The sequence below is a fragment of the Falco peregrinus genome, chromosome 3 (genome assembly GCF_023634155.1).
Source record: "Falco peregrinus isolate bFalPer1 chromosome 3, bFalPer1.pri, whole genome shotgun sequence".
Lineage (NCBI taxonomy): Eukaryota > Metazoa > Chordata > Aves > Falconiformes > Falconidae > Falco > Falco peregrinus.
In genome coordinates, this window is record NC_073723.1 from 57,493,604 (window position 1) to 57,513,606 (window position 20,003).

At 37.6% G+C, this 20,003-nt stretch overlaps 1 protein-coding gene across 8 annotated transcripts in view; it reads right to left on the reverse strand.

Annotated features, from left to right (window-relative positions):
* The window catches only part of MIB1 (MIB E3 ubiquitin protein ligase 1), an 83,017-nt gene that overhangs the window by 52,943 nt on the left and 10,071 nt on the right, over positions 1-20,003 (reverse strand). For all 8 annotated transcript variants that reach the window (XM_055799052.1, XM_055799053.1, XM_055799051.1 and 5 more), the window contains exons 2-8: positions 19,157-19,328; positions 16,324-16,453; positions 14,440-14,544; positions 7,344-7,410; positions 3,098-3,302; positions 1,320-1,503; positions 860-1,004 (exon numbers count right to left, since the gene is read on the reverse strand). In XM_055799052.1, coding sequence (XP_055655027.1) covers positions 860-1,004; positions 1,320-1,503; positions 3,098-3,302; positions 7,344-7,410; positions 14,440-14,544; positions 16,324-16,453; positions 19,157-19,328 — 1,008 coding nt within the window. The remainder of the gene's footprint in view (positions 1-859; positions 1,005-1,319; positions 1,504-3,097; positions 3,303-7,343; positions 7,411-14,439; positions 14,545-16,323; positions 16,454-19,156; positions 19,329-20,003) is intronic.

Genomic DNA, 20,003 nt, shown 5'->3' on the forward strand with positions numbered 1-20,003 from the left:
TGTTAAATCAACTTAGGGTATATCCTATATACCCTGTATCTGTGATTTGAAACACTAAGTCATATTATGCTTCTAGCTAGTTTTATGGGCGCTGTGACTTTGTCTTTATTGCAGAAAAACTCACTGTATCAATGCCTCCCTAGAAAAAAACCCTAGAAAACTATGTAGAAAGGTTTGTGGCATTAAAGCAAATATGCAAAGAGGAAAAAACAACTAGCTATGAACAAGAAAAGGAAAAAAAGATTCTAGTATAACTGATTTGTGAAACAGCCAACAGAACATAAAACACATTGGATAGTCTTTCTGCCTCATTATTAGATGAATAAGGGCAGGTTCAAAAGAACTGAAACCTGATTACATGGACAAAAAATATCCTACTGTAATTGGTCAAAGGATGTCTAGCTAAATTTCAAGACAGAAATTTTAAGGAAAGAATATTATGCCCATTAACTGCCTGCAACAGATCCCTCTGTTACACTTGCTATCCCATACCACCTATTAAAACAAGCAGTCTGCTTGCTACAGCCAGTGACATTCTCTCTTCATGCCCTAGTCCCTATTCCAATCTAATGTTCCCTCCAATTATTTAAAGTCCTTAGAGCAGACCTCCAAAGACATACCTGCACTGTGGCCAAACAGGAACCCAAATTTGGAGTTTTTGCACCTTATCAAGATAACAACCACCAACATCTCTGTACCAACTGCACGCTTTTTCTTGCGTCTTTCTCAAATGTTTAACATCAATTAGCCTGAGTATTATTAACCTTGCACACAAACTACGTACCAGTACTTACTAACAATTTTGTAATTAATACAAATACTTGCCATATGTACGTTACTGGTTATTCTACAAACTTACCACCAGATGCATTACTTATAGCAGATCCTGCTGATGCCACCTTTGAGACAGCTGCTGGATTGTACGTCCAAGATGTCCCACAAACCTCTACCTTTAAGTCACTGTCTGAATAGATCTGCTGGACCCGACCAACTTTACCTAAAGTCTGCATTAAAGACAGTGTCAAATGCAAATACTACTAAAAATAAAATATTTAGAAATCTGAATGTTTTACATTAAGTCACAAATTTTATGAAGTCGTTTGTTTAAATAGTACAGTCACCGATACTTTTAGCGAAGATCAGGCTAAGCAGATTACTACATCCACACAAGTACTACACTGTGCTTGATGAAACACACTTTCTTTAACTTAGAAGAAAATCACTTTGACTCATACAACCTCCAGGTATTATTACCAATCGTAACTACAAATATTATTTAAGTTTTATGTTTGGTTTCACAAAATGGTAAAACTACTTACTGGAAGCATTGCCTCAGCCCACTCTCCATGACCTCTCTGAAGAAGTTTGATTCGCTCCAAGTCATAGCACACTTGAACAAGGTCACCCACTTGAAATTGTGAGGTACCTCCTTCTGCACCTTGAGCAGCATCTCCACTTCGGACAACATTGGCTTTGGTGAGAACAGCTGGATTGAAAGTCCACCTAGACAATGAAACATTTAAAGTATATTTTAAATATGCAAAATGAAATGTATGTTTAAAAATTATCTGTTGGAAAAGATTCTGCTTTGTATGCCTACAAACTTTCTGCAATTGAATACTATTGGCATATTTATTGTTAACCATTTTTCGTCCATAAACTTGTCTGTGGCTCATTAGTTGAATATTTCCAGGGTGATCTTCAGAGATGTACATTTGTAAAAGCAATGAAAAAATATCCTGCTTAAGGGGAAGCAAGCTGACAGCAATATAACAGTCCTGAAAGTAGCTATACAGTTTTATTTTTCCAGAGAGAGAAGGAGACTACTCTGATTGAAAAGGGGAAGATCCAAGCTGTCTCACAAAGGATTGGACTGCCAGGAAACAACATGTGAAGAACATCGAATTTTGTCCCCTCCCCCAGGTCAAAAGTTGCAACACCTCAGTTATAAAAAATACTCTTCAATTAAATGGATGTTCTACATACACCTCAATTTTTACCCAGGCTATCTTAATTTGTACTATAAATCTTACCAGTTTAGAGGCATTTAGCTGTTTTTACGCCGAGTTATATTCTAATATGTAATATGGTAATCCTTCCTTTATGTGCCATTTGGTCTGGGGATGACTTTCATTCAGCTATTATCTGATCTAGCTAAGAAGCATCAGATAATGTCTATAAAGGGCAAAGTCAGGGAGGAAACCACAGGACAGCATCTCCTGTCACTGGCTCTGCAGCCACGACTGTCAGAAGAAAAGCCACTTGCATCCCTTCAGCTTGTGTTAGGTGCAAGAACAGCTTTGTTTTGCATTATTTTGCAACAAAAAATATCTTGAGGGAAAGCCTGAATGAATAATACACTGTTAATCCTTTCTGGACAAACTGAATAGATCAGTCTCCAGATGCAACTGAAATGATATTCCACTCATCATCTGCTTTTTAAAGATAAGCCAAATACTTGAGAGGAAGACAAAACAAAACCATGTGGACATATAAGATCAGACCTAGCTGTAGAGGAGCTGGGTTTGAGTCCTGTTGGCATAGATGCAACTCATCAAACTTCAAACCCAAACTCCTTGCAGGGAGTGGTTTTGGCAAAAGCTTTCCCAGCACTTCCCATTCTTGGTCCATATTTACATAAACCACACTCCTTTGAATAACAAAATGCTAGAAATAGATCATGCCAACGTCATTTAATATTAGACAAGATCCCCAACATAAGTAGTTTGTCACCTGACCACCCATTTTTCTGAAAACCTGCAATGCACTGCTATTACCATTCTTCTTGAAACCATGGGATACTTTGTAATTACAAAAAAAAATACTGATGAAAATACGACATTTTGGAAACCAGATCGTTCAGAACATCATTCCTTATTCTGGACTCAAACTTGTACCAAATGAGAGAGGCAATGAACATTTTTCCACTAAAGCATCTTTAAAGGTAAGTCCTCATTACACACTGTAGAAGGAATGTAAAAATTCTCAAGGAAATCTTAATAGATATAAAAAGAGAAAAGAAAGATTACCAAGTGATCACAAGTGCTGAAGGCAAAGGAAGTTTGAGAGAATCAATGATGAAGGCAATATAACAAACCTGTTGCCACTTGGATATTGTACTACAATGTCATGATCCTCATCAATGCCACAAACTGTTCCAGTTGTTGTTAAAGTTTCAAACATGCCATCAGTCCATCCTCCGTGACCATGCTGCAAAGACTGTACAATTTCCAAATCAAGGTCAATGTTTACAAGGTCACCTATTTGCAGCCCACCAGGGTTTCTGTTACCATTTTGCTCACCTGAAATGGAATGAGAAGAAAATGTTCACATAACCACAACTGATTTTCCATGCAATTTAAAGAACAGATGTTAATTACTGAGACTTGATGCCTCTCAGCTGTAGTGGCTGATAGGTAAAAGGGAGTGAAAAAGGGTGAAAAAACTCTGAACCTCGGGGTATGGGATTGTGTGTTTCTTGTTGAGTTTTCAAGGCAAATAGCAATGACACTGGCAAATGCTAAGTACTTATGCCAGGATTCACTATGGGCTCTAGCTGTGATGGTAACAGCTATCATATGGCATTAGACATCTAGATTCAGAATTATCAGAGCTTTTATGCAAGTCATACACGAAGTGCCATGTACCCATTCAGAGGCTGAAAGATAAGAGAAGGTCTACAGAAAGTGGTTTTTAATTGGGTCAGTCCTTGAACGTGGAGAAAGCACTGGCAAAAGCATAACTCCAGAATGACCAGCAATGATAGTCTTTAACCTTTTAAGTGGGGAGATGACTACAAAGCAAAAAAATACACACCCAAAACCCAACCTGCAAATTTAAAATTAAAACATTCTCTCTGGATAATTCCTGCTTTCAAAAGATGCGTCACATAGTAAAAATTCATTAGCTGGAGAGAAATGGTATACATGCACACTCATCAAGCTGCGTCAACTGATGAGAGAACACACCTGTGGACCTCCTCACTGCCAGAACCAGAGGATGGTATCTGGTACCATCCACAGAACAGCAAAGAGTACAACTGCAGAAGTCATGTAGCTTCAAGTTCAATGGCAACATCAGTGACAAAGGACAGCGTGAGCAGAGTTCCTTTAGTAACACTGCTGTCTCTAAGGGGGGAAATGTTTGCTTTTCCTCTTCCAAGCAAAAGGTAATAATGGGGAAAGGGTCCTTGTACTGCAACAATAAGGAAGTACAAACAAATGGCCTGACACAAAGACAAAAACATTCTTTGAAGGGAGGCTGATTCCAGAGCCTGAAAGCCACAGCAGAGCTGGCAGCACTAAGTCTCCAAAGGACACAGTGGTAAAGAAGAGAATCTGATACTACCGAAGAATAAACTCCTGAGAAGGAAAACAAAGCCATGAATAAATGCTCATATTCAAGGGACTTTGACTTCTATGACCACCTGGTGACTTCTTTCTGTCCTGGTCTTAGTTTAAACGACCTATAGTTTAGGGCAGGGGTCCTCACACTTTTTAACCAGGGGGCCGGCGCGCGGATGAAGTGGCAGGCAGCCATCTGCGGCTGCTTAGTTTCCCCCCCAACCCCCGGCGGGGGGGGAGCGGGGGGCTCTGTAAATACCGGGGGCCGGATTGAGGACCCTGGGGGGCCGTATCCAGCCCACGGGCCGTAGTTTGAGGACCCCTGGTTTAGGGCTATAGTTTATAGAACTCAGTTTAAACCTATAGATGGAACAGTATTTTCACTCTGCACCCTTCACCATCACTACAAAACACACGTAACATCCCAAACAGTCACTTCTGCAGAGGACAAAGTCGAAGACTTAGTTCTTCAGAAAAGCTACCAATACAGAACGCACTAGATAGAAAACTTAGACAGCAAATATCCCAGAGACTGCCCTGATGGGACAGGGAAGCCTAAGAAAGGAAAAGATATATAACAGCAAAGAATTATAGAAGCATTAGTCAGAAGAAAATATCTCTAGAGGTCACCTGGTCTGATATCCCACACAAAGCTGAACTAACACCCAGCTGAGGTCAGCTGTGGCTTTGCTTATCTGAGTCCTGAAAGCCCTCAAGGGCTAAGGTTCCACAATCTCTCCAAGTAACTCTTTATAAAAAGTGCTGCAATACAGAGCTGTAGGTGTAACCGAAATTTCCTCAGTATCTGAGGCTGAACCTCTCAAGTCACCTTAAGGTAGCCTTAGGGTCACTACCATTAGTTTTTATGGCATTTGCCTCTACTGAAATTTTGGTGCCATCATTTTCAACCACCCTCCAAGTGGTTGTAGGTGGCTAGTTGATTACTCCTCCACTTGCTTCTTACCACACTAAACAAGCCCAGCTTTTCCTCCTTACATACGTCCTCTCTCAGCCTCTGAACCACTTTAGCAGGCCATTATCAGACTTCACATTTTCTCAGAACTGGAAAGGGAGGGAAGTGGAGATGGACAGACAATGGTACAAACAGGACACAGAATTCTAGACACAGCTTCGCCACCATCGATAAGAGGGGCCTAACAGCTTTCCCTATCCTGCTGCCCACTATCCACCTAATAATGCAAATTTCATAGTGGGCTGTAATTGTAATAACAGCACACTGCTGTCTCATTTAATTTGGTATTCACTGCAACACCCAGGTCTTGCTCAGCAGGGCTCCTCCCTCAGGCATTCACAGTTCCCAGTCTGGGAACCCCTGGTACACAGGCTTATTTCAACCCGAGTGCAAAACTGCACTGCAGATTGAACTCCATGAGGTCTTCACTCACCAAACAAGGCTCTTCTGAATAAAGCTCTACTTTCAACCACACCCCTCTGCCAACTTGCTGTCACCTGCAAATTGTCTGGGATTGTATTCTGTCTCACCATCATCTCCAGTGTGGTACTGAACAAAATCAGTCCCAGTACTTTGCCCCAATTACATACTACTCTGTATTAATCATGCCCCTGTTGCAATATTATTTACACTCCACTTCAAATATCACCTTCAAAAATAACCTTCTCATTTTTAATCCAAGCATACATTTAAATTCACAGCATGAACATATCTGTGAACTACGTTCAGAAGACAAATAAAAGGGACAGATGTTCTAACAAAGAGTAAGACTGAGAAGATGAAGCATAATGTGGCAAGAATGAAGAACTGAGTTCATCATCATCTATTAAGAACAACTTAATATAGCGGAAAGGGAAGAATTTACCAAAGCATAGTCTCCTACTATCTTTAATGATTAATATTCATGCACCCAAGTACACTATCACTCTAAAAGCAAGCTACTTGCAGAAAACAGACCTACTTTTAAAGCAAGAACTAAAATGAATAAAGGGCATGTATAAGAACCTAAGCTTACCCCTGTAATAAAGAACCAGTAAGACCCTATTACTATTTTGCTATTTTTATTCATGTCAGACTAAAATAACAAAATTGATTTTAAGTACAGAAGCAAGATACTAAAATCAGACTGCCTTGGCTTTTTACTTCCAAACAATTCATCTACTTGACAGTAGATAGCTAAGTGACTTCTCCGTTGTTTTTTTTTTGTCTCATAAACAAAACAGACCATTACTGTTTTCACCTATGCTGTTAATAAAAGAACAGTGCTTGCAGGTCATACTTTAAGTACTTGTGCAAAGAATTAGACTAAGACTAGTTGACAGAATTCTCATCACTTTAGAAAAGACAGTTTTACCAGCTAAGTTTTTTTTATGCATTGGAGGAAAGCATGAGAAAAGCAACATTTTCTGTAGTGTCCCGTTTTATGACTAGGTGTTTTGCCAAGGAAACACACATTGATAATATAAAAAATTGTGCCCAACAGTCTATAAACTTTATCCCAATTTGCTCGTATTTTAAAATCCGAAATACCTGGCAATTATTTTTTATACTTTGCATATGTCTACAAGCCCAGCTAAGACATACATGAATAGGTCAGTGCAATAGCTGATAACAGAAAACCTCAACCAAGATCTCACAACATATACTAGTATTAGTATAAAATAACAGGTTAGAGTCATACACTTGAATGACTCCTGTTTATGGCCATGTACATGCTACTTCACTGAACATCTGAATACTTAAGACAGTCTGATAAGAATGCACAGCTATGTTTCGCTCTATATACTTCATATATAGAAACAGAGTGCACAAGACATGACTCGATTTATTACTTAGCCAAAACTTAACCGCTCCCTTGCCATCCGCTTGGCACACAGATACCAAATACATTTAGAAAAGCATTACAATTTATCATTGCTACCATTTCACTAATAAAAACAGTCCTTTTAGATGACATTTAAAGAGGAAAAAGAAATTCAGACTATGTATAATTAACACACATCAAGATAAATTTATTTTCAACTCACCTAACACAGGACAATGGTCCCTGTAGAAAGAGCCTCCTTTTGCATCTTGGACACATTTCAGGTCAGACTACGGAGAGAGATTGAGACAACTTTAGTCCTCACTGACTGAGTCTGCAGGTCAATGAAACTAGAACTGAAATACACTTAACTTAGAAAGGCTGAACATTATGTGTACAAAAACCATACCCCATGAATTCATTACTGATGCAGAAAATCTCAAATACTTTCCAATCCATCAGCCTTGACACTCTCAAAGATTTTAATAACCTTTAGCGATATAAAAGGCTATAAAGGATGAGATATTTTCAAGTCAAAAGAAAGGTATTAAAGTAACGCAAAGTTCCTTTGCATTGTTCTATAGCTATCTTTCCTGTTAAAAGAAGTCTGTGAACACAAGCAAGGAAACAAAAACCAAAACTAAACCTGCAGACAGTGCTCGAGGCTACAGCCTTTCCTGGACCTACCTATCATTTAATGCCTGCCAGTGCTGCCCTCTCTTCCCAACCCTTTTTGACAGGTGTATTAGATACAACTTTGAGAAAACCTGGCACCTAAACTCCAAAAAATGAAGAATTTCCAGTTAGGAGGAATATACGGAACACAAGGATATTACTTTATTTTTTTTAAAAAAATGCTGAGCTAAATGTGATGTGACCTTTTAAAAAAAGTTCTAACACTCATCCTCCAGAAAGACTCTGCTGGATGTTAACCGAGAAACAACAAGTTTCAAGTGTGACAACCACTCCTCTTCATAAAACCAGTGCAGTTCCTATAATTCTCCTTTCCTCTAGTTTTTTCCCCTGTGTAACCCTTAAAGCCAAATGGCTACCATCTGCCGTTGCTCCTTATGGAACCATTCTCACTAAACAAAGGGCATTTTGTGTGCATGATGAGTTGGGAAGGAGACAGGAAACTTCAAAATGTGTCAGAATATTCTATGGGATGGGGGAGGAAATAAGAGGATTGGTGGTTGTTATGATATAATCAACCAGAACTAAATACTTTAATAATTATTTTACCCATACCCAAGATTTTCTGTATTTCGAGTTTGTATATTCTCAAATAAATAAGACATTTATTTATGTCGAATAAATGACAGATTGTGCCCCTGCAAAAGGATTAAAATGAACACTCTCACATCTTCCAAATCATCAAGGCACTGATGAACACAATACCCACAGTGACCTGTAACTGCTAAGTGGCCAGAAACAATACGGAGTTCAGTGTATATCCTGATCTATGAAGAATGTACTGTCACTTTGAAAAAGCGATGAAAACAGCCAGATGAAAATATTGAGATTTAGCGGCTCCAGATTCTGTAGGAAATCTGAGAAAGATAAAGCATTTGTGCAGCTTGCCAGCAGCAGGGCTGCCACAAAATGCTGCCGCCCGGCGGGCAGGTGCCAGGCTTAACTCAGCCCAGGACAAAGGGGCTGCTCCAGATGGCAACTGCATTCATGCCCCCAGACCAACCCAGATTTAATGTGCCTGGGAGCACTTGGTCTCACCCACTGAATACAAACTCTCCGTGTCACGCAACAGCCAGCTGTCCGTGCAGGAGTCAAGAAGGGGCATACATGCAAGAACTGTTTTCACATTCTTTCAGAGCATGAAGAACAGAGCAGGGGAGGGTTTCTGAACTGTTCTCCTCCCAGCCAGGCAGAATCTGTGTGAAAGATTGCTTGAGTTACAGCAAGCGTTAATATACAGAGCAGGCTGATGTCTAAAACCTAGCGGAAGAAATAAAATATTCAGTAAAGGCTAATTATTACCTCGCAGCAGAAATTATTAGGAAGCAGGTTAAGATGCCTTAAATTTTATAAGGAATAAACCAAACACAAACAAATCCAGAAACCTAAAAATCTGCACTCTCTTTTTACCCTGCCTGTACCATGTTCTGCACATAGTTTATTTCTGGAGCATAATGATATACTCGGTTGCAAAACTAAGTGGTAGCTTGATGTTCAACCTCAGCTTCACATCTGCCTTCCTTTCACTTACATGATGTAGTCAATGTTAGATCACTGTGGAGCAAACCAAGAGTCTGATCTAAGTACTACAAAAAAGCAAGGCAACATGTTTATCTTTTTTACATCAGCCTTCATGAAAAAACTGAGGACCCAAAATGCACAGAAAGGTGAGGCACTGGCAGCGATCAAGGCAGTATGAAACTAACACCTATATACAGCAAACAGTTCCTTCAGCAACTTTACAAACTGCACTAAGAAAATTAACATCAACAGGATATAGGCCTGCAAATGCCTTACAAACCATAACCAAACCTAAAAAAGATCCTAAAGTTTTAAGATAGGAAACAGTACTTAGCTGTACTTCAGTACCATGAAAGCTGGGTAAGCAAGTATAATTCTACTTCTAGCACTCAACTACTGTATTTACCAGGAAAGGAAAACAAGCTTTCTCCTGCCCAAGTAGTTTAAGTAAAAAATCAGGAGTGTTAAGCTCCTGGTCATCCTCCCATGGGGACTGTGTGGCTTGAGGCCCCCCTAGTGAGGATGGAGCACAGACACAGCCGAAGCCCAGCCACACCAGGCTGCCAGTGCACTGCTGCTCCAGCTCTCGTGCTTGCTTGGCCAGCTCTGCTGTACCGCGTTTCAGAGAACCCCACTGGGGCTTTTCCAGTTACAGGAGTCTCTCTGAGTCTTGTACATGGACTGAAATAGCAGATCATTTGGAGATGAGATGTACAAGTGCAAACGAGAACGTACCAAAACACAAGGGATGTTATAATGCATGTTTTAGACTCACGGTGACACTGTGCACAGAAAAAGAACTAACTACTGTGAAGCTGGGTATAAACACATGGTGGAAACATGCAAAGATGAAAACAAAACATAAGCTTTTACATACTAACTTGATGGAGAAATCAATGAACCCCGAAGAGGATTATTTCAAGAAACAGAAGAGCAAGCTATAGATTTTGTGGAATTTGTGTTTAGTTAGAGAAGACACAGAAGCCCCAGTTGAGCAGAAAATCATTATAATGGGAAACTCAAGGAAGAGCATGAGCACAAAACATCGCACAGCAGGACTTTTGGATCAGTAATAACAGCTGATGCACGAGCAGTAGGTAATAATGGTTTTTGCCTACAGTGAGAACACTGGTCCAGCATCTACCTTCTGACTTGCTGAAAAACTCGTTTGCATTCCAGCTCAGTCAAACTCGAAATACAGAAAACAACTTTATTTTGCTGCTCTTCTTTCAATGGTATAATTGGACGGTAAGTCAATTTCATCATCATAAAAACTTCAGGGAATGCAGAAATTTACGTTACAGCAATGTCAGCAGTGTTGGCAGATGGTGTAAAAGCACCATCATCCTTGACCTTGTAAAGCAAAACAACGCTGAAGGAACAGCTGCCAACTGGAATAACTATGAAGTTATTCCAATCAATATGGAATGCCATCCATCAGGGAGGGGAGTCTACAGACTTGATAAGAAAGTTAGGTGTGCTGCTAAGAAGCATGTTTGATCCAGGGTCACTGAAATAGCATCTCTAACACCAGCAGCAATACCTGGAGAGAAATTAAAACTCATCTACAGATACAGCAGCAGGAATGGTGCACAGCTGCAGGTGTCTGAGGCAGCTATGAATACATCCTTTAAAGGTCATTTTAAGTCTTTAAACTCACAAGAGCTTTTGGCAAGGAAATAAGCCTTTACAGGGCAAATGGAGAAAGCCCAGTGCATGCTGCTTTGTCAACTGATTAAGACAAGGGACTGGATAAACCCTCAAGTTTTAGCTAAAGGTTTACAAGAAATGCCATATTTCGAACTTAATGAACTCAAATAATTTTCACCTTCATGAAGCTGAGAAAAGTGAAATCAATAAATAGAGAAAATAGAAGATGGTAGAGAAAGTGACTGAAATGACAAAGAAGCGTGAGGTATAAAAACAACAGCAACAGCTTCTTACAAAGGAGATCAGACCTCAGGCAAATCCCGAGTGAACAGTTTATAATCATACCATCTATCTATTATAGGCACTTATAAAAACTTTCAGTGTGTAACCTTTCTTTTTTTGAAGGAAATAATTTCAAGTCTTCCCTGTGGGTTAATACTGTAAATAATAAAATTGGAAAAGGATCAGTAAGTATGTTTCTGCTTAACAGAAATATGTTTCTAAGCAACTCAGTTATGGAGAGATGAAAAACATGGCTTGGTTGAGACTGCAAGATATATGTACAGGAATAAGACTACATAAACAAGAAGCAAAACAAAGTCTGCTGACAAGTGCAAATAAATGCACAAAGTATACAAAAGTCTTCCCTCTCTCTCTGGGCTCCAAAACAACTAGCCACCTAACTTTGGCTACACTGTGAATAATGTAATAAAAACACCTGCCAAAAGTGTAAAAGCAGCCCAAATTCACATTTGTGTGCTTTAAATAAGTTTTGATCAGCACTAGATAGAACTTAACAAAATAATGAAGATACTTGTTGCTCCATCTTAAACCCCTAATCCTGAATATAATGGGGCCAAGATAAAAGACTACAGCTGAAGGTTTGGCTTATGTTAGAGATCTAACAGTTGTAATTGCAGCAGAAAGCACATTTCTATATATTTTGTAACACACTCCTGAAATGCTTAGCATGCTAAGACATTTACCTTGGTTTTATTAAAAAAAAAAAAAAGTCATTCAGTTATTCTTAAAATCCTCTAATTTCAAGGATTATCTTTGGGTAACCCAAATGTTGATGAACAGACATTGGGTGTCAATCAGAATAAGAAAGTTTTAAGCAACATCAAAAACACAAGGGCAAGGAATCTTCTCATTTTCCCTTATGCACTCAATTATTCAGAATTTGTGGACAAAAGTACACAAACACAGATGGCTTACAGATTACTGTGACAATGACAGATAACTAGTTTCTGTTCTTTCAGAGGCTACACAGATGAAAGCAAGATCCTCCATAATGAAAAACAAAAGGAGGGGGTTAATCACAGCAAAAAAGGCAAAGAGATTTCATAGCATAAAACTGATTCCTGGTATTCCCGATAAAACTGATTTAGGGCACTCCTGCTGATGGTACTGTTTCAAGTTTTTACAGCAAAATCATTCTATTAATAAGCAGTAGAATATAATGCTTATTGAAAACCAATGGAAGTTACCAGCTTCATATCACACAGCCAAGGATGCAAAGAAATAAATAACAGACAAGTCCAAAAAGCTAAATGACAATCTTCTCATTAACTCTCCAATTCCACATAGCATATCCTTTTATTGCAAAGGGGTATGTTCACGTATTCCTAAAGGAGGTAATGTGGTTAGCAGCTCCATCTGGCTTTAGTATCTGAATATACAGATATGAAATGCAAGCAGTGTCAATAATCATATTATAGCCAACAGTACTTTACTCCTACTACAGACACAGGGAACGCATTATTCAACCTAAGAGCATCATAGAAACAGATTTCAGTTTGGGAATTTGTGGCCTGTGGCAGTAGAAACTTCCAGATTTAAATGACAGGTTTCACAAAGAAAGGCAAGGTGCACCTCTCTTATCCACTGTGTATGTAAACACAGCAACAGCAAACAAATCCACTAAGGATCTGACCACAAATAAATGCAAGTTTTCAGCCAGCACCTGCTGTGCCACCAGCCAATCTTCATCTCTCCCAAGAAAAAGCTGACAGGCCAGATAGATTAATTTTGAGAACCAGATGCAGCCTGTCAGCTATCAAACAAGCAACCCTGCCTTACAATAATAAGCTGTGTTTCTTTAATCAGCACCATTTGCATTTGAGTCAACTGTTATTCATTTGCAAGCAGGGGTCTCTTCCCAGCTGTATTTACAGGGCCACATACTCCTATCATTGATTCCACATTCTCTGAATGTTCTTAACCGATTTCTAAGTCTCAAAACAAGTTTGTCCCAACTTTAGATGAACTTTCTGACAGTCTATTCATGAGCTTTAAATAACAGCTTCTATTCTGTAATTTTGTTCCTTTTCCATGCATCACAAATAGGAGAGAAAATACCAACTACAACATGCTGCATATATAGACTGACAAAAGGGAAAGTTAAAGAATTTTCTTTAGAATGGGACAGACAGACCATGAAGCATCTAATTCAATACTGACTTATATTTCATCCTTAATATATCCTTATGCATCAGAAAAACTGACCTGCACTGAAGATGTTCACTCTAAACCTGACAGTAAAATACATATTCAGTGCAAGTGGTATTTAGTATTTATTTTTTATTTTAAGAATAAACTTTATTTCAAGTGAAGCTATAAGGCAACATATTCTACTTTCAAAAGAGCAGACCACTCATCGTTAAACATTTTATTACTGATACACATCTGACAACTCTTCAACGTTAAGTTAACATGACTTTTCCCTGCAGTATCAAACAAAAATCATGCAAAGAAAATGCTAATTAAGATGTTATAAACAGCTGATAATCAAAGTAACCTTTCCCTGACCCACATTAGGATAACAAAGCCCAGAAACAGAAGGCACTTATAGGTCAGACTCCAACCTTTTCTCTCTAAAGCTATAGAAGTAGCTGTAGAAGCCAGGAAGTTAAAAGAGAAAAATTTAGTGCTAAAGCAAATTAAGACTGTAACTTCATTCAACACCTTTCCGTTTAAAAAAGAAAAAAAATAAAAAATTGCTTTCAAGAGGATTCCGAGTGTTGCCAGTAATTTAAAACCTGCAAATCTTGCAATAATCACACCAAAATTTGAAGTGTGCTGAAGAGTTCAGGAGTTAAAAGAAACAAGGTCTTCAAAAAGTTTGTAACTAAGCTTCTTTTTACTTTTCTGAATTTTAATTTAAGCACAATAGTAGCACAGTAAGATAATCTTGTATGAGATGTAAAAATTTACCATACTCTGGCAGAAACCAGCCCTTAACTTTTAAGTTATTCATGTTTTATAAATTCCCAGATCAGATTTCTTTTACTAATACATATGCATGATCCATACAGCTGAATTCACAATGACCTGACTAACAGCATGCAAACTGACAAAGGATATTACAAAAGCAGGATAATAAAGCACAACAAGTTATTCTTACTACCCTTCCCCCACTATGCATTTTACCCTTTGTGTTCTTTTATACTTACCATGCCCTCAAAGCCAACTCTGTAAAGGTTTTTAGCACCATTGTCCCAAAGAACATATGCTGCGCTATGTGGACTTGACGCACTCCAATCTTGGATTTCAGTTACCTATTCATTTTTAAAAATAAGAAAATTGTTTCTAGAACAAAGACTTAGAAGCACAATGAGAACTTATAACTTTATTCATCTCTTCAGAGTAATTCAGGATACAGCAATTTTATGGACTTTAGATTTATTCTGAAGCTGTTTTCTATTTGATAGAAGTATTCCCTAGGTGTCTTAGTAAGATGGGAGCCTGAATATATACTTTGTAGGCCTATTTTTCTTTTGTGTATTTGGTAGGCAACGTAAGTGCATAAGAACAAAATCTGAACTGTTAAAGCACCATAAAACAGATTTTCACATGTTCTTACTAGCAGCAGCATTTTACTAAGAAAAACAGGATGAAAACTATTTTAATTGCTTCAATTTGTCTGGTTTAACCTGCATTAGTCTGGTGGCAGCAGACTATGTTAGGAGACAGTTTTATTTCCAGCACCAATCTTTTTAACAGCAGTCCAAAAGGAGGAGAGTGAAAAGCACTTTTCCCTGACATTTCTGAAATCATGAGGCCATGCACCAAATCTTGAAAACACTTCCATTATTCAAAATAATCGATTTCCATAATTTGTCTTTTCTTATTTGTATTTATTTAAAAGCTGTTACTGTTATATACCATCTGCTTTTCCTCATTAAAAATATTTATATGCATTTATACATTTTTTCAGCTTGCAAATAATCCCACTAATTCAAGTTTAGTACTTAAAGCAGACAATGAAGGCTAAGACTCTTAATTTGCGGAGTTTCAGAGATTTCAAAGTAACTTGCCAAATTCACAGCAAGGGGTAAATAATCAAGATGAAAAAAGCTGCACTGAGTATCTCTTGCTTTAAGAGATTTAAATTTATTATTTCCTCTCAATAAAATTCAAAATTAAATCCTCCAAAGTCCTAATGCTTCCATAAATATCTAGGATATAAAATAGGCTAAATATCTTATTCACGAACTTTTCACTTTACTTTAAATACTGCTTAAGTGTACTAAAAATAAATGTAACAAAACAACCACATCAGTTCACCAAGACATAAGGGCATCCAATTCTCCTTCCATAATATTTCATGTTTTCTGATAAAAGTGTATTTTACACTCCCTATGACTTTTAATAAGCCTTCATTAGTTCTCAAGGTAAATTTAAGTTGTAAACAGAAAATCTGCAAAGATTACGATTAGCAACATATCATCCCATGCAATCTTCAAATCCAAGTATTTTTATTATACAACTACATCAAACATGCTCACATATAATGAGCTAAGCCAGTAATATAATATCCACATCCAACACTTGCAAAATTTTTAAATTTAAAACAGGAAAAAGTCCCTATAATTATTATCTGAGAAACAAAAATCCAGGGTGCAAGCACTGAAAGCCAAGTGCAAGCCATACACAAATGCGCTGACCCACACGCAGCAGACTACAGAACGCAGTGATGACCAGAAAGGGCAATTCTCAAGAGCTGTTTTTATACCAGTGCTGAAATATGTCCAAGATCTTAATGTTTTAACAAGTCACTCTTAAACAGAGCAACCAAGACAAAAATTTAGCAGTGTTGAAAATTTAGTGCTGGTATTGTAAAAATGTAAATTTAAATTTAGGAGAACCATTCATGGTATACATCCCCTCCTCTTTCTAGATGCTTGAGCGTAACAGAGCAAGATTTAAAGATGTCCAGCAAAGTAAAATACTAGTTTTTATGATGATATTTTTACTCTACAGTTAGGAAGGCCACTGAGACTATTACATGAGCATACAGAAACACATCATCTTATTTAAACCATATTTATTTTTACCTTTCCTCTACGCCCATTCCCACCATCTTGATCTTCCCATTGCCAGTCAACTCCTCGCACCACCCTGGCACCTGCAAAGATTCCTCTTGCTGTAATTTTCTTTGATTTACGGCGAGACTCCAACAATACCCTGAAGTTATTAAAAGAAGAACCCACAAACGTCAAGATAACAAAGAAAGTGGAAAACTAATCTTTGAGGATGGGAAGGAAGGAAAGCATCTTGAAACAAAAATAAACCTACAAATGCAGATTTCAGTGCATGAATCGCATCCATTCAATTATCAACTCTAACAGCAGCCCATAAGACAAAAACCCATGACCTTTCCAAATCTCATTTATTTTGTATGTGTTAGTTTTTCATTCTAATGATAATTTCTTCTCTAAACTACCTACTACCAGCAACAATCTTGTAACGACTTACATATAGATCTGTACTCATATCATTGAAATCATTGAAGAAACACAGAGTCATATAAGCAACACACTTCTGTTTCTCTTAGATGTCCCTAGGCCAACAGTACTGTCCTGCAACTGCCCTGCTATTTTTATTCAGAATTATGCTATTAAGAACTACATCTCTTTCCCCTCCATGTCTTAGTTTATTTTGTACGCACTTCTTAGAGCATATCTTGGCAAATTTAATTAAATATATCAGCATCCATTTTTTAAGTCATAATATGTAATTTTTCTAAAGCAAACCTCTTCTTTCCCTCTGACTTCAACAGGACTGAAGTGGATGAGCCCAAACAGAACAGTTCCTGAGTATTTATCTTACAAATACAAAGAGACCAACAATTTCCTGACTTCTCAATTATCTCAAAAGCTACAAATTTGCACGCAACCAGATTTCTTACTTCATGCCTGGAAAATGTTGTCAGACAAAAGTATTTTTCAGCTGAAATTCTGAATGTTTCCTGACATCTTCAGAAAGTGTATCAGCCCTCCTGCTAAATTTTTAACATCCAGCAGATGGCAGACCAGGAAAGTGAAACTGTTGGAATCAATGCAAAGAGCACATAGAAGTATTTTATATTACTTAGATAAAAATGGCTAAAAGTGGTAGAAAACAAACCGGTATGTTGTTTATAGCAGCAGTTTACAAAGTTCTCAACACCTACAAAACAGACAAAACCAACATACACTACTCTGGTATGCTGCCCATATGATATCCCAGACAAGAATAAAACACATAGAGCTTACGATTTCCTTCATCCAAACGTCCTTAGATGCCTTTTACCATTTTTCCTATGAAAATATCCCTCAAATTCAACAGCTTTGCCCTTTTCTCCTCTCTCAAACTTTAATCAATTTTTCTCAGCTAAGCTTATCCAATAGAAACAGCTCCTTGGCAGATGAAGCTGCCTTCTAGATAAGAGTTGCAAAACAGAGCTCAATGGGAATAAACAAAGATAGGGAGAACGTGACAAGATGTAAAAGACTTCCTGCAATTCTTATTAATTAATATAAATTAATATACATATTAATATAAAATATTTTTATATAAAAAGTCTGGCAGCATTCTCAAGAGCAATGAGGTTTTAAAAAAATAAATAGAAAAACTGGTTTGTGTTTTGTTACCTATTCTCTATTACTTACACTAACCCATCACCACCTACTCTTGGATCCAACTTCTAAGTATTGTTCTGCACTAAACATTACAACTGAGACACCCAGTTTATCATACTATTTGGTACCTAAATCTGCTGGCATAAATCTCAAAAAAAATACAAGTTACTTTTTGACTAAGCCACTGATCCAGGCATTTGAACCACAGTTAAACTTCAAGGCAAATGTTTGAGAAAATAAGCACAGTCCCTACAAGACACAATACGAGAACTCTGTGTGCTCTGATCACTTCCTTTAACTGTAAGAGCACTGACAGAAGCACAACACAACACTGAATTACTACACATTTGCAAGCCTTACATCTCTAAGAAGGGGATATAAATGTTGTATTACACACGTGACATTTAACAGAGTATCATATCTAAAAAAAGGGATCCAATGATTTAATGAAAGAACATCCTGGAGAGTTATCCACACAGGTGATGATAGCACAGCATATAGCTTTTGCACAGTGCTTTACTGTAGCTCTCCAAGTATTTAGTAACAGGCAAGTATCGCTGTTCTCATTTAACTGGTAGATAAATCATGACACAGAAGGGCTTTGCATTTAGACAAGTTACTTAAGGTCAATAACAGAAGAACAGCCATGCAGGAACACACTAAATGCTAATTTTGTTCAGAATTCTTCACTGGGAGACAAGAACTGATGCTTAAGAAAAGAACATGAAAACCAAAAGGTGAGGGTAGAACAATGCTTCATGGCATCTTTTTTCTGCTTTCTGTAGTGAGCAGTGTAAGCAGTTCAAGTCAAAGGTTTTGTCTCCTGATCACTCTGTTTTTCATAGCCCCCAAGGCGGGTATTTTCCCTCAATCTGTCTGCACCATTTTTGGTCCTAATTAAACATTCACATTCAGGAACTCATTGAAAAATCATTTTGTGATTATACATTGTGTAAAGATAACTGCCTTTGTTTTAAAGTTGCTATATAATAACACAAAAACTAGGAAGACTGCACTGGGGTTAAAAAAAATGAATAATCATATCTTTTTACTCTACTCCATTCTTTCTAAAATTTCCATGTCTTCGAAGCTCCAAAGATCCATCTTAGCTACCCTCCTTCACAAAGAGTCAGAACCAGTAACAGAATCTACACCTAAGCCACTATCTTACCTAATTCAAGTTTCAGTAACTGAATCTGTAGTTTGAAAGTTAACCACAATTAACTGTTCCTATTTAATTTCATGGGGGAAAAATATTATGTTTTACCTCTCACTTCCTGGTGTGGTAATTCTGTAAAAACGATGCCTCAAGTGATGTTTGTCCCCGTGATAGCAAACTGTGCACAAGTCATAATTTGTGCATTCAGCACACTTCCATCGGATGCCAATGATGGGTTGCTGTCGACAAGTATCACACATAGTCCCATCATGCTTGATGCCTGTGGGGAGAAAAAGAAAAAAAACCTAACAATGTTACTATGTCACCACACAGATTTCTGTTGCGCACTATTATAATTTGAAACAATATACTAAAATGTTCACCATAAAGAAAGGCTGCTAAGGATACCCTATTAGCTTGTAAGACTGAGGGGAAAAAGATAATGGACTTTGCCTCCTATCTTCAGTTGTCTGTTCCTGAAACATTCTATCTTTTTTCAGTTCTAAAAGCTGAGAAAGCTATGTTTTTTTTCTTCCACTTATAAAAACCAGAAAGAAAATAAGAAATCCTTTAACTACAAGTTAAAGGGTCAGAAATGTGTATTTCAAAATATACATGCAATCTGGAATTTTATCTCTGGATTAAGACTATCAACACACCTTGTACCACAAAGGCAACTGTGTTCAACTGTGCATGACAGTTTGAAAATCACTGACTTATCTTCTCCACTGTACAAAAAAAAAAAAATATTTATCTCTATTCTTTTTTGTATAGGAGAAAATCAAGCTCTCTTGGATAGATGCCATTAGCTTCATGAAAATCTGTTACGATTTTTGAAGCATTTTACTGCTTTATACAGGTTGTTGGCTTTTTTCCCAAAAGAATGTGTCAAAGATAGACCAGATGTAACCCACCAGCAGGTGCTCAGGCCAGTTTTCCACAAAAAATGAGTTCA